This window comes from Alternaria hordeiaustralica (genome assembly GCF_023758085.1).
Source record: "Alternaria hordeiaustralica strain BMP 2776 chromosome Unknown scaffold_12, whole genome shotgun sequence".
Classification (NCBI taxonomy): Eukaryota; Fungi; Ascomycota; class Dothideomycetes; order Pleosporales; family Pleosporaceae; genus Alternaria; species Alternaria hordeiaustralica.
The window spans coordinates 388606-409222 of NW_026056784.1; the positions used below are offsets into that span (position 1 = coordinate 388606).

Here is a 20617-nt window from a genome sequence, read left to right on the forward strand (position 1 = left end):
CGATTCACGCTGCTTGGCGCCGACCACTTTTTGGAGCGCGCGCTGCAACACCAACTTTCCCATCCCCAACTCTTTTCGCAAGAGTTGAATAGCTTCAATTCCGCGCTGCACCCGACATCACAATGTCGGACATACCGGTGCGACCGCCTGCACCAGCTGCACCGCTTCCTCCAGGCTGGACCGAGCACAAGGCGCCTTCAGGTAGCTATAGCTCCTACTTGCGTCATATGCTTCCGCTAACATTACAGGCCACTCGTACTACTACAATGCCGAATTGAATAAGTCGACATATACGCGACCTGTTGCAGAGATCCCGCAATACCACAATCCAACGCCGCCGCCTGCACCTGCACCCTACAACGCGCCTTCGAATTACGGCCTTGGCCACGATAGTCAGACAGCGCAAACTGCCTCTCAGCCTCAGCCTTCAATCAACGACTTCATCTTCGCGAGCGCGCCGAAGCAATTCCCCAAACATGGCGGGGCGCACCAACAAGCAAGAGGTGGGCATCGTGGAGGCATGCGCGGAGGGCAGAACAGCTTCAACGACCGAAGAAGAGACCGCGATGATAGGCCAAAGCATCGCCAGGACATACCAGACTGCGCGCCATGGGTTCTGGTCAAGACAAAGTTCGGACGACGTTTTGTGTGGAACAAGGACACGAATGAAAGTTTCTGGAAGTTCCCGCCAAATGTCATGACTGCCGTTATCGAGTTCGATCGGAAGGAGCGCGAAAAGAAGGAACGCAGGGAACGGGGCGAGCCAAGCGACGTGGAAGAGGAGAACGATGCTATGGCCGAGATTGAGGCCGAGCTCGCAGAAGCGGAAGAGGAGGTGGAAATAGTCGAAGTGGACGGTGAGGAGGGTATGGAGAACGATGAGGAATATGAAGAGGTTGAAGTCACGGACGATGAGGGCGAGGCGTCAGGGCATGCACAGAAACGACAGCGCACCGAAGAGCCATCTGGAGACCTACAACCCGAGGAAGATGACGATCTTGCATGGCAACTGGCACAGATGGAGGAGATGGAGATGGACCAGGGCTACGACGATCAATTCGACGAGGAGGAGCCTGCTTTGTCCGAAGAAGACTGCAAAGCGCTGTTCAAGGAGCTCCTCGAAGATACCAAAGTCAGCCCATTCGCACCCTGGGACAAGATCATAGAGGACGGTGTGTTATTTGACGACGACCGATACAAGGCTCTACCGAACATGGCAGCGCGTAAAGAATGCTTCAACGAATGGTCGCGTGAGAAAGCCCAGTTTCTCAAGGAAGAGAAAGCCCGGCAAGCGAAACGAGACCCTCGGATACCGTACCTGGCCTTCCTCGACAAACATGCCACACCAAAGCTCTACTGGCCAGAGTTTCGCCGGAAATACAAGAAAGAACCTGAGCTCAAGGACACCAAGCTCCCAGACAAAGACAAGGAGAAGCTGTACCGCGACCACATTAAGCGTCTGGCCATGCGATCATCCGACCTGAAATCCGATCTGTCAGCGCTCCTACGGGCTCAGCCTCTCGCTCTCCTCAACCGCTCCACAACCATCGATACCCTACCCTCCGCCGTACTAAGCGATCTCTGCTACATATCCCTCCCGCCATCAACACGCGAAGGCCTCATCAACACATACATCTCCACGCTACCACCCGCACCCGAAGGCGTCGTCTACTCCGCCGAAGAAGAAGCAGAACGCGCGAAGAAGTGGGCCGAGCGTGAACGGCGCGAGAAAGCGCTCGCAGACCGTGAGAGGCGTGTTCGTGAGGAAAAGAGAAAGCAAGAGCGCGATCTAGCCTATGGGAAAGGCAGGTTACGCGAAGAAGAAGCCGAGATTGAGCGAGCGATGAATGTAGGGAAAGAGGGCTTGAAGAGTTATCTGAAAGAGTAGATACCCATGCACAATACATACACTGAAGTTCAACTTACATCGATGTTATCAAGATAAGACTTGCATATTGGTGTTTCTCAGAGTTTGGTTCTGCAGGATTGTACCACTGGTACGCCTTATAATCCCCTTCTTCATCATACGTCCGCGTAAGTCTCATCCCCACATGCTCACCCACGCCCACGCACATCCTGCAACACGTATATAATCCCCTCCACCTCCCCTTCTCCTTCCTCCAACTACTCTTCCCATCACCCCAGACCCAACATACAACTCGTAAGAGATGTATGCAACTGATAATCGGACTCATCCTACCCCTTGTCCCCCCAACAAGAGTAGTCCCGAAAAAGCGTTGAATGCGACATAACCCCTACAGGTGGTTTACTCGTCTTTGATGCTTGAAGGGATATTAAAGAATTTGGTGGAGCACGCCTCTGTTGAGGTTACTTCATCAGATTCTTCGGTCTGGGTATGAGCGAGGCGGTGATGAAAAGGACAATGAACAAATCACCCTGATCAGTTACTGATTCAGAATAGGTAACGGTTGTTCTATATACATTTCTGAGCCTCAGGTTGGAGTTGGGGGTGATGTTGGTGCTGGTGGTGGCACGATGGTTATTTGATCGTTAGTATGTTTGTAGTTCAATGGAAGATATGTAAAATTGTCCGAGAAAGTTAATTGGATGTTCGCTTTTGAGTTTCAAGATACATCATCACTCAGTACTTTCGCTTTTTCCATGAGAGCGTGTTACTTGGGACTGGCAACGTCGATACCGTCGATTTATTCGTCAGAAATGTCGGTCTTGGTGTCGGGCTGAGTGGAGTGAGTGGGGACGGCAGAGATCGGGTGAGATGAGATGAGATGAGATGCAGGTGGGACCTGAGTGGAGGTTGCATGTATTCACGGCGATACTTTTCCTTGGCCTAAGCTCGTGTTTACGAGGTGTCCTTCGCGTTCGTTATTTCCCTTAGTGTTCTCGTTCTTGCGTTCTACGGCGTCACTGCTTACCGCGATGGGAAGTTATCTTAATATCCATCGATCACAGCCTCTCGTTCTGTTTCTCATTCTCATTCGGAGTCACAGTTCCAATCAAAGTTCTCGCTTTCGGATCCTTCCCACGTCTCCACCGTACTCATACCCAAACCTTCCCTGGCGCTATTAACCTTACATCCATGATCCCTCGATCGCCGCAGGGACAATAACTCTCTATCACTAATCTTGTCTTTCCAACTGCCCAACTATAGTAATTCCACGCCCATCCATTGATTCCAGCATCGGATTCGCATCCTTCGCCGTGGGTGACCCCTGTATCCACCGACACGTTACCTCCAAGAAAAATAAGTAATCATCGGAATCCCACGCCATAGCCTCATTCTCCACACCTTAACCTACTGTGCCTAACCTCTAAACCTCCCCAAATAAGTAATCCATCGATCACAGCACCGCATTCGCATTCCCTTCCGCCAAAAACCCTATCTTCGTATCCGGAGTCGAGATAAAGGAAGGAGTAGCGTACCAGTGCGTTGGTTTGTTCGCAGTCTCGTGTGGTAGGAGCGGGTATCTTACAAAGAACCGTGCCCAGGCTCGCTTTCGCTTTGGCTCCGATTACTGATTACATGAGGACTACGCTAAGGGAAGGTGCCGCGCAACATCGGTGTGTGCGGTTGTTCGCGGTCGGTGGTTTTGCTTTAGCTGCGTTGTTTCTTCTACGAATACGAAATAACTGCATGCAGTAGTTGCTGAAGGAGGTGTTGATGATAGTCTCGCGTTCGCGTTGGGGGGTTCTGCTCGAGCAGTGCGTATGGGGGTGCTAGTGGGTGTAGTGTAGGTCAGAGTAACAGCTCATGACGACGGCGCGAGGGCCCTGAATCTCGGTCTCGATCTTGTTCTCTTTCTCATTCTGTTTCTGTCATGTGCTGGAAGTCTGACTCATTTCATCATGTTGCTCCCGACTCTGGCGCAAATGATGAGGCATTCCCTCGACATCTCCAAGAGGATGGATACGTGGATACATGGATCCGCAGGTACGCGAGCTGAGCGCTCCAGAGTCGAGCGGCGTCGAAGGAGTCTAGATGCAATATTGATCTTCCGCTATTTGCGTCTTAATCCGCTTCCCTGCATGCGAAGTGCAAAGTACGATGCGTAAACTGTATGGTGCTGCGTTGGCATCGCACATGTCAACATACGCCTGCCGGTCACTCTCCCGTGCGTGGGACACCGGCGAGACGCTTGCGAGCCAATCGCAATCCTGACCCTAGGACGGCTTTCCCCGTTAGGCAACTACTGAGAGACCATCGATGGCGGCAGAAAGGGCACTGCGGGGCTCCCAGCCCTGTGGAACCAATGGCAGCGTCGCCGGCAGGGATAGGCACCGCATGCGGTAATTCGCGCGAGCGGTCGTAGATCACGGCAGTCTTGGCAAACAGGGCAGTGTGGAGCCGCTACTGGCCCTACAGGGCCAATCGCAAGTGCGAGGCAGGGTTGGCGACCCCGTTGGGAAGGTTTGCAAAAACTGTCGATTCCACCCACAGGAAGGGCACTGGCCCTGTGGAGCCAATGGCGGCCGCCAGACAGGGCTGGGTTACTCGGATAGGTATGTTTGTGAGGGAGCTGTTGATCGCGGTGGCCGCGAGTGAAGTAAGGGCCACGAGGTGACGACCCGAGACCTCGGGTCTAGGTTGCCTCTCGTTTGTACTTCTTCTGTGAACCTTGGAAGTATTGGTCTCACCGTGCAATGTTCTGAACCAGCGAGCTGCAGGTGAAAAGATACTTCATGTAGAAAGTTCACGGTTGGCCATCGATTACAGACAGATGCCCGCATAAAATTCTCCATGCACTGCTTCACTTCCGGTCTTCTGTACCTCCCTGTACCTCCATTTACCTCCTTGTCCGCTTCAGGCCATCGAGCTGCAGCTGCGAAGATACTTCATCAGGAAAGTCTTTGGCTCGCCATCGATTACAGCGTGACACTATGTAAGTCGAGGTCGACGTGCATGCATGAGTACCTAGGTAGGTATGCCAAGTCCCCTCATCTGCTGTGCCCTCCTAATACCACCTTGCCTATCCCAGACCAGCGAGCTAGAGATTGGAATCTACTGTATCTAGCAGGTTCCTCGTTAACCGTTGATTCCCAGAGTGTGACACCGCGTTTTCAACACTTTTTGTACTTCCTCCACACATTCAACACACCATTGCGAGTAATGTTAAAGCCGCGTGTCGATGACTGCGTTCCACATTGCCGGTTGACGGAACACCGCAGTAGTCACTAACACAACATGTGCGATCGTCATTACTCCGCCGATTCTACTCAACACAGCAATTCCCAGGTGAAGTGTTGATTGTAGTTCCTGCAGTTCGACCATATTCGTTATGTATCCCCACGTCAATAGTCACGCAACAGTTACACAGCGTCTGCCCTCCCCGTCCCTACCCCGCCAATTCTACTGTATTCAGCAACTTTTAAGTAAACTGTTGATCGTAGCTCCTCCTGCGAGCCATGCACAGCCGGCATATTTAGGCATCAATCTACCTAGTCAAAGCGACAGTTACACAGCATACATGCGCGCACCTCCGTTGCATCACACGTTACACCCCGTGCCAACACACTCAATATACCGGAAGCAGTAACTTGGGGCAAAGGTATGGATCTATGGATGTGGCATGGACACAACCCGCATATGCGCCATTCCGGTGCCAAGAAGCTCAACGCACTGTATCGAGTAGGTTGGGGGAAGAGTGTAGATTGTAGGTGCATGAGAAGACATCGGGGATGCGGAAATGCACCTTATGCGCTCTTCTGCATGCTGCGTCATGGTCACAAAGAGGGGTGATTTGCGCATTCCTGTGTACCCAGGTAGGTAGGTGTAGGTATGATGCCTGTGTGTGTGGGTGTCTGCTTGCAGATATGCCGGTGAACGGGGCGAGGATTAAGGTTCGTCACCGATGAGAGTGTAAGTCGGACAAGGGTAGACGAAGGAGGGGTTGTTGCATTACTACATATAGTAAGAAAAGTCGAAAGGGCCAGAAAACCGTAGATTACAGCGAACTGTCAATCTCGCTTACCGCATGGCCTCAAGAGATCACCTGGGGAGAAAAGGCTTAGCTGGAGGCCTGACACTGCATAGCATGCACCACCACCATCAGCTAGCCAGGTTACACAAAGCAGTGCGAGGAGGCATCATTTTGAACGAAACAGTATGTGTATTTTGAACAGAAAGAAGCAATGAGCGTACACGTAAGCAATGAGGTAAATGGATGGCAGAAACCGTCTCTGCCTCATCGCATGGGACAAACAGGGTACACCACATGTGGGTATCAAATACAGGAGAAAGAGAGCGCCGCCCACAATTCCGCATCCCGGCCTCGCCCTGCCTTGCTACAAGAAACCCTGTACATCCATCCAAGCGCCCCAAAACACCGAACCTGAAAAGCATCGCTCCTCCTCTCGAATTCAGCGCATGTGAATGCGCAAAGAGGCCAGCGCACCTGATACCCTTACCTACGGGGCCCCAGATGGCTGTGCCTGCTGTTGGCCATTCGACTCGGTCTTTGAGCGGAGGTGGTTCGTAAGCACTGTGATGTTGTCGCGCGCCTCAGGCACCGTTTCGACGATATGCCTCAGGTTGATCATCTGCAGTTCCGAGACTACAGAGTTTTGGGACAAACTAGATCCCAAGATCGTAACAATGACTGGCGCATCGATGTATGGACCGAGAATTTCAAGTGCCTTGGGGATCTGGTGGTGTGGCGGGCCGTTGACGGGTGGCGTGGGTTGTTGGACTGGGACCATGTTTGCAGGCGGTGCGGCGAAAGGATTGCCGTATTGGCCTGATGGGTAGGCAGCACTGACAGGCGAGAACTGAGGTGCGTGAGGGTTGCTAAGCGGCGATGGGCCGTTGTTGAGAACAGGCGGGGCGACTTGACCAGTTGCAATCTCTTGTTCTGGGTATCGCTCGAAATGTTGGGTAGGTGGAAGCTGAGGCTTGATCTCGGGAAGCTTGGCAACCATGGCTAGGATTAACATGTGTTCCTTGCGAGGGGTCTCGATAGTGCAGTACTCGAGCATGTCGATGAAAGGAGGGAGGTTGCTGCCGCCCTCCTCAATGGGGATGACGTAGAGGTCGCGCAGGATGTCGTTGTCTTCGACAGGTACTACTCCCCATCTGCCGCGTGAGTGGAAGTACTCGTACAGATGGTCCATGATGGTGCGTCCATCCGTTGTAACAGGGCTGACGGCCAGGATGGAAACTTCATGGCTCTCGGTGTGGCCGATGTTCTGGATATAGTCGTTTCCCTTTGCGCTCTCGATGCGTCCTTGGATCGCCACGGTGTTGGTCAGCAGCTTCTCCCACGGCACAATCTGACCAAAGTCACCACCAGCGACGAACCTAGCGACCGCATCGAAAGGCTCCATTGACTGCATGTTGATGGAGCCCTGCCAGCAAACAGTCGGGTCCGAGGAGTATCCTGACATCTCAACATCATTGTCTTCGTCTTTGAGTAAACGGTCGACGTCGGCGTCATCAACTGCAGCCGGAGGCTTGTCTTGCATGTGCATTGAGCTTTGGCGACGCTGTAGGAAGGCCTGCTGATCATGCTGCGGCGATCGAACTTTGTCAAACACAGAGTTGATGTCGAAGTTGGCCGATGCTCGTCGTGCGTGCTCAGACTGGGCGGTGTCAATCTCTGTAGGTCTTCGTGATGCACCGGCGGGACTCTCTGGAGGGCGTGTTCCGGATGGTGACTGCATCGCAGTGTCCTCGGTGATGCTCTCTCGTTCGCGGAGTGTGGGCTGCTTAAAGTCATCATGGTCGTTCTCGAAGTTGTCTTCGCCGACAATCTCCTCGCCCTTGTGAGTCTTGCGTAGTCGCGGTCCGGCCTCCTCAGTCAGGATCATCTGCTTCTCGGCCGCTTCGCGCATGGCTGCGTATTCACGTTGCTTGTCCTCGCTCGCCATCTCTTCAGCCTCCATACTGACCAGATCATCAGCTTTCAAGCTTCCAGAAAGGAGGCGATCCACGAGCACCGTGTTCTTCTTGACATTGAACATGATGGTACGAATCTTGGTGAAGTATGGCGAAGACGATCCAGTAGGTTCGCCGTAGAGATTGAAAGCGGCATGGCTCATTTCGAGAGTGTACTTGGTGGCGAGGGATTTGGCAGTCTGCCCATCCGGTATGCGGAAACCCCTGGTCTCCGAGGCGGTGCTGATCAACGGTGCAAGTGTGTCCCGAAGCTTCTCTGCCACAGCCTTTTGGTTTTGCGGGAGCGAATCGATGTCGCCGACTGGGGCTGACTGAGGGGTAGGCTTGCTCTCGTGGTGGCTGGACTTTCTGCGCTTCTTGCTCGCGTTGGCCTTTTCAGTGGCAGGCTCATGGCGACGCTTCTCACCAAGTGGCGATTGTGGCTGACTCGTCTCCTGTTCACATGTGTGAGCGTGCGACAGTTTGTTTAGTGTAAAACGACATACCTTTGACTCTGCATGTCCGTTGGAGGCCTCTGGCGTAGGCACAGTGACGGGAGCAGGCGTGGGCGTGGGAGCCTCAGCGGGGGCCTGAGCGGTTTGTGAGGGCGTGGCCGACTGCTGAGGCGTGCTGGCCTTCTCGGAGACGGCCTCCTGCTTGACGTCGCTGGGGCGGGGCTTAGGCTTGGAGCCCTTCTTGCGCGCCCACGGTCTCTCTCCACGCGCCATGGCAGCGAGCAGCTCGGTGTGGTCTTCGGGCCTGCATTGCTCGCAGTAGTAGTTCTTGCCCTCCCAGAAGTCGCCCTCGGGGAGGCCGAGGCACTTGTTGTGTTGCCAGGCCTCGCAGCTGTCGCAGCAGATCATCTGGCGTCCGCGGATGTCGCGCTGGTCGCCGCAGACACAGCGGATGATGGCGTCCTCCTCTTCCTCATCTTGCTGGGAGGACTGCGTCGACTGCGCGCGCTGTGACTGTGCCTTTGCTTGTCCCTTCTTGCTTTGCGCCTGTCCCTTCTTCTCCGGAACTGGTGGCGCCTTGGCCTTGGGAGCGGGGGAGGGCTCGTCGAGGGAATCTGCATTCTTGGTGTGGTGGCCTTTGTTGGCGCGGCCGGAGCGGCGGATCTCGTCTGCAGTGGCAATATCAGCATCAGTGTGAGGGTTGGGGATGGGCGTGCGCGTGGTGGTGCGGGTGCCATGAGGGGCGCGACTCAGTGGCTTGATGCGACGGATGCGCGTAGATGGTGTCTGCTTACCGGCCATGGTGTCGGACACGGGTGATGGGCTCAATATAGACGATACCACGAGTGCAGCTTATGCTATTGCGGAACAAGATTCAAAAAGTCTCTACGGAAGCCCCAATCCTGCCTTACGCGCGTCGCACTGCGGACAGACGGACACCAAGTATGGAGCCGCCTCTAACTAGTAAACGAGCGCGAGCGAGCGCTCCTGCCCAACTGCACAGACAGAAGGCGCGATGCGTTGTGCGACTGCCGGTTATGAGTCGCAACTGCCTCTTGCGCGTACCTGCCGAATGCGGAGCCGGTGCCGCGCGGTGCGTGGGCGCAAAAGAGATGTCAGCCGCGAGGGATGGAAGCTCAATGCATGCGCTGGGTCGTGAGCGCACTAGAAGATAGCAGTGGGCGGGCGCGGGTTGCCAGTGGGAGTCGCAATGTGTCGTGTGGTGTCGGACTGAGTGGTGTCAGTGAGGAGGTGGAGCTTTGACACAGCGTTTTGCCGACGCCTTGGCTGCCGTAATCCTGGCCACTAGCGAGCTGTGGACCCTTTGCGCGGCTGGCGTCAGAGCTACTGGGAGCAGCGCCAGCCAGTCTCAACAAGAACAAGAACACTGGCGGCATCGCAGACTATAGGCACATACACGACGACCCATATTTCCAAAAGAGCAAGAACCACCTGCACCATCATGGCCGACGCACGAGCTCTTTTGCGACAACAGCGCGCAGCACGGCAGCAGGCGCAAAAGCCCCAAAAGCAATCGGCAGCTCCTGCGACGGCACCCGCGTCGAAAAAGCGCAAGGCTACAGACGAGACCGTGGAGGAGAGGAAACGCACGCGAACCGAGGAAGAGGCTGGCGTACCAGCGGGCTTCTTCGATGCTGGAGCTGCACAAGATGGAGAAGAAGCCGCGCCGACAGCAGACCAGAAAAGCGCGCCAACGCCAGATACCCAGCCTCCAGAGGCACCCAAGGCGCCTGAGCCCCAACTCGATCCCACAGCCCAAGCAGAGCTCGATGCCTTCTTGAACGAGATGAACGCCGAAAAGCCTATGCCACCACCACCTACTCGATCCGCCTACTCGGGCGCTGTCATCGAGGCCGCGCCCATGACAGCCGCCCAGATCGCCGCACAAGCACGAGAAGACCAGAGTGCACAACGCGCAAGGAGGGACGAGGAGATGGAGGGCGAGAAAGAGGATGCTGCGCGGGCGCTCGAAGACGAATTCGAGGAGATGGAAGGCCTTGAAGAGAGGGTGAAGCGGCTACGGGAACAGAGGGAAGCATTGCGATCCACGTCTGGAGCACCAGTCAAGGCAGAGAGCGTTGCGCCAGCGCCTCAAACCATCGAAGAAGATGGCGAGAGCGAGTCCGACGACGAAGACTGGGACGACTGGAGGTTCCGTCCCGCTTGATTTTCATAACTGCATTGCATATAACAGGCTTTCTGGTGGTCAGCGCATGTACTATATTGTAGCATTACCATTGTGATACCCGGGGAGGCGTTTCCAAGCAGCGATGCGTTCAGTCCAAGCAGGGTTGTCCTTGTCATACAAATACGACATCACATAGAGACAATTACCTATCTTGCTTTTCCAACACTTGGAACGACTTGCAGCCCAAACCAAACCCCTGACATGTGAGATGGCGGTATCGAGTGCCAAGGCGAGCGTCATTGGTGAGAAACCAAACGCTTCAGGCACGAATGAGACAACCTAACCCCACTCACCCACTTCCACCCTCGACTGACACGTGCCCTCGCGAGTTATTACTGCGCTCTCTTAGACACACGCGTTGAAATACGACTCGGCACCCCCAACACGAACTCCGCACACGACATCCTACCCCACAATGTCGCGACGGCCCAACCCTGCCGCTGATCGGGCGGAACAGAATCGCGCCACGCTCAAGAACTTGGTGAAGCTTGAGGGCAACAAGACATGCTCCGACTGCAAGAGGAACAAACGTGAGTTATCGAAGATCTACGTATAATGCGCCTTTACTGACAGCTACTGCAGACCCACGATGGGCCAGCTGGAACTTGGGCGTCTTCATCTGCATTCGGTGCTCGGGCATCCACCGTGGCATGGGAACACATATCAGCAAAGTGAAGTCGGTCGACCTCGATACCTGGACCGACGAGCAACTCCAGAGCGTGCTGAAATGGGGCAATGCGCGAGCGAACAAGTACTGGGAGTCGAAACTGGCGCCTGGCCATGTGCCGTCCGAGGCAAAGATTGAGAACTTCATTCGCACAAAGTACGAGTCGAAGCGATGGGTCATGGAGGGACCTATGCCCGATCCCTCGACTCTGGAGGCGGACGATGACGATATCGTGAGTGGGCCAGGCCGGGACAGCAAGACATTAGCACAAGATGGTAACTAACAAAGTATAGCCATTGAAGAAGGTTCAGGAGAAGGTCCAAATAGAACGCTCCGCATCGCAACGCCTAGCTCAGAGCTCCAGCCAGCCTCCTCCTCCCCCGCGACAAGCGCAGCCGCCGCCAACCATCGACCTTTTCGGCGACGACCCCGTTCCTCAGCGACCGAGCACCGGACCCCCGATTGCAGCCAGAGGGCCTCCCAAGGCAGAGGCAGCCCCACCGAAACAGAACAAGGCAGGCGATTCATTGCTGGGATTGGACTTCCTCGGCGGGTCGTCTTCTGCGGCACCATCTCGTCCATCTAGCACAGGCCCTGCTGCAGCGGCGCCGTCGAGACCAGATCTCAAGCAGTCCATCTTATCGCTATACGCTTCCAAGCCTGCCGCACCACCCCAGCCCCAGCAGCATGCACGTCAAGACTCATTCGGCGGATTGCCGTCACCCCAAGGACAGCAATCGCCCCAACAGTCGGCCTTTGGTGGCATGAACGATGCCTTTAGCAGTCTGTCTTTCAACCCTGCTCCGGCAGCTAAACCCTCACCTTTCTCTGGCCTCGACAGCTTCTCCAGCGCAAAGTCACCTCCTTCAACCTCTTCCTCCAACATGTTTGGTGGTGGCGGCAACTTCTTTGATTCCAAGCCTGCTCCCCAGACCCAGTCGCAAAGCCGCACAATGAGTCCGTCAGGTGGTATGGCTGACTTCAGCGCTTTCTCATCCCCTGCCCCATCCAAGGCTGCAGCTCCCGCAGCAAGCGGCATGAACGATCTTCTGGATCTGTCTATGCCCTCTGCACCGGCACCTGCACCAAGGGTCACTTCCCCACCACTCGCATCGCCACAAGCGAGCTCAGCTTTCAACCTGTCTTCACCAGCACCAGCACCCGCCCCCAAAGCTGCCCCTGCCCCTGCGACCGTTAACTACTCAGGATTCTCGAACATGGACGCTTGGGGTAGCAATGACGTCTGGGGTTCTTCTGCTCCGAGCCAGCCCGCAGCTCCATCCACGGCATCGCACGCTCAGCCTACGACCCCCGGCTGGGGCGCACCACAAGTAACCCAAGACGACGATTTCGGTGGTTGGAGCAGTGCCGCACCTACCACATCCACGCAGACGACTACCACAACCCACACCACGACTACTCAAAGTAAGCCTGCAGGAGGGTTCGGTGGCGGAAGCGATGATCTCTTCTCGAATGTTTGGGAATAGAAGTGGTGTGTTGGATCCGTCTTTGCATGCTACACGTACTTTAATTCGTATCCTTCAGAGCGTGAAACAAGATGCGGCTCTGGATGGAGCGTAATGTACATAGTATGATGTTTATAGACCGCTGAATCGAAACCGCAATAGACATGCCCCCAAAACGCCAGATATGCATACGGCCCCTGCCATTTCCGCCAGTAACACATCATTCCTGTGACCCTGTCCCAGGACTCATATCAGTGTCCCGATCGTGATTGCCTGCGCTCCCAACCTCATGTCCTCTTTTGCCGTTTTTCCTCGATGTCGCACCGCGACAATTCTGGATCATGTTTCTGTATCAACTCCCATCTTCGTACAATCCAAATTTTCTCAGAAAATCAGATGCCAGATCCAATACAACACCACCACCGTCCCTATTATGATCCCCGCCAACTTCAGAATCGCGACTTTGTTCCCCGAAGACGCCATGCGCGTGAGGCGTGTGGCGGAGCCTTTGAGTGATGTGCCAAAAGAGGAGAAGGTGTCGCTCTAGAGAAACAGATATTAGCCGTGTTCTTGTATACGTGTTGGGGGAACGTACCGTGCTGTCAATGACATGTTGGTCGCGCGCATTATCGTAGATGTCTATCGTTACGCCCCGCAGCGCAGATACTTTGGAGGCGAGTTCATCGAGGCGGGAATTGTTTTGTTGTTCTCGCTCGTAGGCTTGCGACATTGTTGCGGGTTATCGGGGGCGCCCGGTCTTCGTTCCTGTCGAGAAGGCTGTATGTCGGGGTATGTACGGTCGCGTAAGCGCAGAGTGATTGCAGCTTAGTGTTTTGGCTTGCTGTCGTGCTGAGAGTGTCTTCGAGGCGGTTTTGGGATCGGCTGGCAGCCTTCATACGCGACTTGCCATGGTGACGTTCGGGCGCCAAGGGACCCTGAAGGAATGGGGCTAGCGTCAATGGGCGGGTTCACGCGTGCCCACGCGGGTCTGGGGAAGCTGCGCTCCGCCCATTCTGCAACATCCAAACGTCTGCATACTTTCTGCTGTCATCTTCTTTCGTCTTGCCCGTTACCATGGCCTTGCAAGTACATCGACCACGCCGATGATCACCCAATACCTAGCACATCATGCAGGTGCCTAAAGGCAGCAGCAGCAAAGTACTTCGACACCCCTTGCGCAGCACCCATCGCCATCGGAGAACAGCGTACCTAGGTACTGTCATGTAGCACTACATCCAACGACAAAGCACCTGGAGATCAACATTCTGGAAGATACGGCTAAAAGCAGCTTCCGCCTATGATTCGCGCGTCCCTGCACACCGCAGTCTTCAAGCATGAGAGATGCACACACGACAACCCGGTGAAGGCAGCATGTCTGCATGGCTTTCAACTCGAAACACTACGGGGTCACTCACGCGCTGCAGTGTTCTGAAAACATGCGTCATGCATCTACTGCGCCGCAAAACGCAGCATCGCTTGCCAGGGGAGCAACAATCATTACAGCGACGCCTTCCAGCTACCTGCTGCGGGGTAGGTGTGGTAAGTCGCTCAGCCTATATCTTTTGGAGGGCTTAGATACTTGGGCTCCGTGGATGTGTATGCCCATAAATAGTATACGGATTCTATCTGCGCCAGCCTTGCTTATCTCCCCGCCGGTTCGGTCTCTTCATGGGGGCCATCATGATGGGGCCGAGACATTTCCGCATACCAGCACTGCTTGATCGTATCTGCGAGGTCAAGGCCGCAAGGCTGAGGTTGAGAGCGCAGTCTGAGTACATTCGCAGTCTTACCACAACGACGAGATGCATACACTTCTCGTACTCACTCCTTGGCTTTGGATCTGCCTTCTCTCCCTTCCACCCAGTACTCCAATAACACCCTGCTCACCATCCCTACCACTCACAGTTCTCCCCCAATCTACCGGGGAATGTATCGTAGCATGCATGTCTTATTACCGGGAGACACACACAAAGTACAAAGTAGGTCACGATTACCGTCGCAGATGTACCAGAGCCTAGTCGATGTAAGTCCGAAGGATGCTCTTCCTTACAGTATCGCCGGTTTTGGTATGGTGCTGGTGGCGAAGCAGTGTACTGAAGCATTTTCGGTTGCATCCCGCATATTCGGCCCCCGGTTGTGCTACGCCGCAAAGCCTCGTGCCGTTTGATGGTACATACCCGGATGTACTGTGGTGGGATGAGGAGTGGTGGTGTATAAGTGTGTAAGCATCGTCTCTTTCGAGATGTAGCAAGTCTCTGGCCTTTACTACTCTTCTTGGGTCATTTCAGACGCAAAGTTCGCTTCGATTTTGCATCTATTTCTGCGGACACAATGGCGCCACTTCGCAATTTTCTCTTGTCCCTTGCCTTCACTTGGGCTCATGCCGCGGTCACTCCACTCGACTCCTCCGTACAGGTCCGCAATGCTCCAGGCCACTCTGCCGAGGATACATACCATGCCATAAAGCGCGGCCTAGCTCTAGCCAGTCTAGAGAAGCGAGATTCCTTCAAGGCTGAACCCATGAACATAGCGAGAAGCTGGAGTGGTGCTACTTTGCTATCCGTGTGAGTACACATCTATAGTATTCGTTACGTCGGCGGGCGTTAATCATTCGTACAGGGCACTCGAACCAAATCCGCTACAGGAGCACGAGAATGGGACCACGACAGTCGAAGCTGGTATAGAAGTCACCTGCCGGAAATGCTACGTCAAGGGAGTTGCCTCTGCTGAGCTCACTATCGACGCCGAGTTCGACGCTGGCGAGCTCCTCAACAACACAATCAACTCAGTCAGCACAGCTGTGCAAAACTTCACTGAAAGATTCGAAGAGAAACTAGGCGATGCGGTAGAACACGTCTTGGACAACCTCACCATCAGCGACGGCATTGACAGGTCAGACTTTGAGTGGCCAACTTTCGATCTTGCATTCGACCTGAACGTTCCGACCATCGACGCAGCCAACCTACACTTACAATTCGATGGTATGGAGCTTTACCTAGAGATTGGAACCGTTCTCAATGCTGGAGCGACATATGAAATCACTCTTTTTGCTACACAAACTCCTGTCGGTATGAAGATAGGGCCGAACCTGATGCTCGGTGCGGTGCTTAGTATTGATCTTATCTTGGCTGTGGAAGGTGCCATCGACATTAGCAGTGGCTTCCATGTCAAGCTGGACGATGGCGTCGCGATAGATCTACCCTTATTTGGAAATGAGGTTGCCGACATGACAGTGTAAGTCTCCTCTACGACTACACATTCAACAAGTGTCCAAATGACTGACCATGTGCAGCAACGGGGGACAGTTCGAATTTCTGCCTGTCACCCTCGAAAGCGCAAGCATCACTATGCAAGCAGCCCTCCGTATCGGTGCTCACTGTGGGCTCGAGGTTGTGATGCCAGAGCCACCACCAGGTTTGAGCCTGGTTGATAAGTTGAGTCCACAAGTCGAAGCTGGTATCGAAGTCGCCATCTACGCAAACATAGCCGAGTTCAACACCAATGTTACGTACGATGCAGACGACGAGGACTGCAAGTTGAAAGTCATTCAAGAATATAACTTCGCCGTAGGCGCGATCGCTGGCGCATCAGTCGCTGTCGAATGGTTCAACGAGACCAAGACATGGGGACCGGTGGCCGAAGCGTCTACTGCCATCTTCACGACTACGTTGGCGGAGGTATGCGGCATTGCAGGCAAGCCAACGTCGGCACTACCCACCATTACACCCGCTCCAGAGAGACGCGAAGATCTCACTGAGACTGTAATAAGTACTGAGATCACCAGAAGCGGTGTTAGCTGCAACATCACAGGGCCTGCCAATTGCCCCAACTCGCAGCAAGTCACTACGAGCAAAACGTTCATGTCCTTCATCACAACGTCAGTAGCACCAGGAGTTGAAGCGACATGGCCAGTCGAAGCATCTGATACCGTCAAAGAGACTGTTGCATTCGGCACGCAGGCAAAGACTATGCGGGCCGTATCCGGCAAGCCAACTCCGTACGTCGCTCCGCCCGACGAAGACGGCAAAGATGGAAGCGACCATGTACACGATCTCGTTAACGGCTCGACTGGAGGTGTCAGTAACAAGATCATCATTGGTGTTTGCGTTGGTCTAGTTTTGCCTATTCTGATCGCCATCATCGGAGCTGTTATGTAAGTCTAACCTCTCACAAGTGTCGCGATACTGAGACAGATACTGACTTATCGTGACACAGCTTCTTCCGTAGGCGCAAGAGGTATGCTGCCGTGGGAGGAGGACCTGCGGCACCTATGGTCGCTGAGCCTTACACCGGCCACAACGACTATAAGGACCGGATTGAGGAGTCGAAGTCTCCTAACGGTGGTGTTTCGGAGATGCGCCATTGAGTTCCTCTCTCAGTGCTGTTCACAATTTCCTTTCGGTCCTGTCGAATGATGCGATGAGGCTTTCCTTTCCTCGTTAAGTTCGGGTACTTGGTCGGCGTCTCACTTCTCTCTTTATCTTTTGCACGGCCATCAACCCATTCAAAAACCACGGCTATCTATCGTAGACTTCAACTCATTTCAGTGCTCCCACGACCCCCCAGCGTGAAGCAGCTCGCTGACCCCGCTTGCGGAACCGTGCGGAGATAGCAAGCGGACCGATGACCTTATTCGGCTTAGCTCGCGACGTCACTACCACCGAAGCTCACCACTGAACCTCCGTGATCTTCATCCTCCACAACTTATCCGGAAGCTTCACCATGGCAAGTGGATCCGTTCTGTGCAAAGACAGTTTAAGCCGACGGCCAAGTATCGCCGAGACAGCCACCCCGCACGCTGCATGGCGGGGAAGTACCTCTGTAGGCTAATGTCCTGCGAAAAACGTTCTACGGGCAGCGGTTTATGTACTGCCCAGACGGGCCGACCATCATGTTTCTTCCGTTTATGACGGAGTGTGTGCATGGGACGGAGGGAAATGACCCGTAGTGTGCTCTATCGCATCGTATGGTTCTGCTTGGGTACAAAGTAGCCGTGTATCTACCGTCTTCGTCGTTCACGCTTATCGCTCATCCTTAGTGACAGCATCGGTGCCATCAACCATCAGATGAGCTAGTTCTGAAGTTGGTATATTTCCCAACATATCACCACCCATCAGGATGACGGGTTCCTTGCGAGCGCTGTACAACTCGTACAGCATACTACTCCTTGGCTTCTTGTTCTCAACCTGCTTCGACGCTACAGCCGCTCATGTGGTGTCCAAGCCACGATCTACAACATCAGGCCGTCAACGTACTTCGCTAAACGCAGACTGGCGATTTGAGCGATTCACCTCAGATCCAGATGGTCTAAGCTATGAGGGCTTGAAGCCGTGGATGCTACCTTGCGCGAACGACTTCATCACCGGAAAAAAGTACGAGAGACCTTCCGGTGCCGCTCCCGGCGCCAACATCAGCTATGTTCAATCTAGCTTCGACGATGCCGCGTGGGAGGCTGTCTCTCTCCCGCATGACTGGGCTATCTCCGGTACTTTCGACGCCCCAGGCGTTGAGGGAGGCTTGGGTCGCTTACCGATCAACGGAATTGGATGGTACCGCCGCACGCTCTCCATGGATGCGGAAGTCCTCCACTCTGGCAAATCCGTCTTTCTGGATGTCGATGGAGCTATGTCGTATGCTGCGGTATGGCTGAACGGCCACCTTGTTGGTGGATGGCCATACGGCTACAACTCTTTCCGTCTGGATCTTACTCCTTACGCCAAAGCTGGCGAGAACACACTTGCTATTCGTCTGGACAACAAGCTCGACTCATCGCGCTGGTACCCGGGCGCTGGTATCTACCGTAATGTTTGGCTTGTCACTGTCAACCCAGTGCATGTTGGACATTGGGGAACCTACGTCACTACTCCTAGCATCTCGGAAGCGGAAGCTACTGTCGAGATGGTCCTTGATCTGGAAAACAAGGGTAACAGCAGTCAACATGTTGAAGTTGTCACCGAAGTCTTTGAGCGCGACGCAACAACGAAACAAGCTACTGGTGAAGCTGTCGCAAAATTTGCTGCAGCGAACGCGGACGTTGCAGGCCATTCTAAACAAGCAGTACATGGCTCGGTCACAGTTCCAAACCCAAAGCTTTGGGGACCACCACCTAGCCAAAAGCCTAACGAGTACGTCGCTATCTCTACCGTCTCAGTCGGCGGAGAGGCTATGGACACCTATGAAACTGTATTTGGTATTCGCTCGGTCACGTACGATCCAAACCAAGGTGTTCTCATCAACGGCGAGCGTATCTACGTTCAGGGATCTTGCAACCACCATGACCTGGGCGCTCTTGGAGCAGCTTTCAACACCAGGGCTGCGGAACGTCAGATCGAAATCCTACAAGAGATGGGCAATAACGCTCTTCGCACGTCTCACAACCCACCTGCCCCCGAGTTCCTTGATCTCGCGGATCGATACGGTCTCATGGTCATGGATGAAATCTTCGATACCTGGAACTTTCCCAAGGTGGAGAACGACTTCCATCGTATCTTCCAAGAATGGCACGAGCCTGACCTCCGATCGTTCATTCGCCGTGATCGCAACCACCCCTCCATCATCTCATGGAGTGTTGGCAACGAGCTTCCCGAACAAAGGAACTCTACTGGTACTGAGACTTGCAGAACACTCCAAGACATAGCTCACGAAGAAGACCCTACCCGCCAAGTGACCATCGGTATGAACAACGCTAACGCCACTACTGGAATAGCAGCCGTTATCGACATCGTCGGTCTGAACTACCAAGGTGAAGGCAAAGGAGACTCCTGGGTGAGCACCTTCCCCAGTTTCAAACAAGAATTCCCCGAGAAGATGATCTGGAGCACCGAATCTGCATCAGCACTCAGCACTCGCGGCAAATACCTCTTCCCCATCACCGCAAACAAGAGTGCCATCGTAGGCGGCGGACCAGGGGAAGGCGGAGACCCAGAGAACAGCATTGTGTCTTCATACGATCTCTACGCACCTGAATGGGCCGCTTCACCCGATAAAGTGTTCGAGCAGCAAGACAGGCACCCATATGTCGCTGGTGAATTCGTCTGGACTGGATTTGACTACATCGGTGAACCTACCCCATACGACAACTCAAGCCGCAGTTCCTACTTCGGCATCATCGACCTGGCTGGTTTCAAGAAAGATCGCTTTTACCTATACCAAGCACGCTGGAGACCAGATCTACCCATGGCCCACATCCTCCCCCATTGGACGTGGCCCGAAGATCGCATCGGCGAGATCACACCAGTACATGTTCACACTTCTGGTGACGAGGCAGAACTCTTCGTCAACGGTATCTCCGCAGGCCGTCAATCAAGGGGAAAGTACGACTACAGACTGCGCTGGGATGGTGTGAAGTACCGTCCCGGCAACATCAGCGTCGTCGCGTACAGGGACGGCGAAGAATGGGCCACGGCATCTCAGTTCACAGCTGGTTCAGCAGCGTCGCTGAACGTGACTGCTGACCGCACAATGATCGCTGGTGACGGCTATGACCTCTCCTTCATCACTGTTTCCGTGCATGACGAGAATGGTATCTTGGTCCCTATGGCTGATGATGAGATTAGCTTCGAGGTCTCGTCTGGCCCAGGCGTTATCGTTGCTACAGATAATGGTGATCCGACAGACATGAGCCCGTTCCCGGAGACGAAGAGGAAGGCGTTTGGCGGAATGGCCCTGGCTATCGTGAGGAGCGAGGCGGGTGCTAGTGGGGAGATTGTAGTTGAGGCGAAGGCGGAGGGCTTGAGTGGTGGGAAGGTTGTTCTTACTGCTAGTTAGGTAGTAATGTGTAATAAATGAGAGCAATATATCTGAATAAATCCACATGATATTCCTTAGTATTATCAGTGTATTGGAAGCTTGAGTGCAGGAACGTCGACTATCGCTTGCTCTAACAAGTCTACGCTGGCTTAAATGTGTTCATGAAACGACCTCTTTGACTCAATAGTGAGTGTTGATAAGCTTCCAGCACTTCGGGGGTTG

The 20617-nt window shown here is 54.2% G+C and overlaps 7 protein-coding genes across 7 annotated transcripts; 5 read left to right on the forward strand and 2 right to left on the reverse strand.

Moving 5' to 3' along the window:
• Positions 1-122: 122 nt before the first annotated feature.
• On the forward strand, positions 123-1888 carry J4E84_006396 (uncharacterized protein; the record flags this gene model as incomplete). The annotated part of the gene is made up of 2 exons (XM_049388985.1): positions 123-201; positions 249-1888. 2 exons carry the CDS (start codon positions 123-125, stop codon positions 1886-1888), a joined length of 1719 nt encoding a protein of 572 aa, XP_049243259.1.
• Positions 1889-6384: 4496 nt separating this feature from the next.
• J4E84_006397 (uncharacterized protein) lies at positions 6385-9105 on the reverse strand (the record flags this gene model as incomplete). Its single annotated transcript, XM_049388986.1, has 2 exons — positions 6385-8304; positions 8356-9105. 2 exons carry the CDS (start codon positions 9103-9105, stop codon positions 6385-6387), a joined length of 2670 nt encoding a protein of 889 aa, XP_049243260.1.
• A 661-nt stretch (positions 9106-9766) lies between these two features.
• Positions 9767-10492, forward strand: J4E84_006398 (uncharacterized protein; the record flags this gene model as incomplete). Its single annotated transcript, XM_049388987.1, has 1 exon — positions 9767-10492. The coding sequence occupies one exon, from the start codon at positions 9767-9769 to the stop codon at positions 10490-10492; it is 726 nt and encodes a 241-aa protein (XP_049243261.1).
• A 436-nt stretch (positions 10493-10928) lies between these two features.
• J4E84_006399 (uncharacterized protein) lies at positions 10929-12667 on the forward strand (the record flags this gene model as incomplete). The annotated part of the gene is made up of 3 exons (XM_049388988.1): positions 10929-11043; positions 11096-11412; positions 11474-12667. The coding sequence occupies 3 exons, from the start codon at positions 10929-10931 to the stop codon at positions 12665-12667; spliced, it is 1626 nt and encodes a 541-aa protein (XP_049243262.1).
• A 363-nt stretch (positions 12668-13030) lies between these two features.
• J4E84_006400 (uncharacterized protein) lies at positions 13031-13376 on the reverse strand (the record flags this gene model as incomplete). The annotated part of the gene is made up of 2 exons (XM_049388989.1): positions 13031-13189; positions 13242-13376. The coding sequence occupies 2 exons, from the start codon at positions 13374-13376 to the stop codon at positions 13031-13033; spliced, it is 294 nt and encodes a 97-aa protein (XP_049243263.1).
• A 1650-nt stretch (positions 13377-15026) lies between these two features.
• Positions 15027-17012, forward strand: J4E84_006401 (uncharacterized protein; the record flags this gene model as incomplete). The annotated part of the gene is made up of 4 exons (XM_049388990.1): positions 15027-15034; positions 15266-15880; positions 15939-16799; positions 16862-17012. 4 exons carry the CDS (start codon positions 15027-15029, stop codon positions 17010-17012), a joined length of 1635 nt encoding a protein of 544 aa, XP_049243264.1.
• Positions 17013-17764: 752 nt separating this feature from the next.
• Positions 17765-20413, forward strand: J4E84_006402 (uncharacterized protein; the record flags this gene model as incomplete). Its single annotated transcript, XM_049388991.1, has 1 exon — positions 17765-20413. The coding sequence occupies one exon, from the start codon at positions 17765-17767 to the stop codon at positions 20411-20413; it is 2649 nt and encodes an 882-aa protein (XP_049243265.1).
• Positions 20414-20617: the final 204 nt, after the last annotated feature.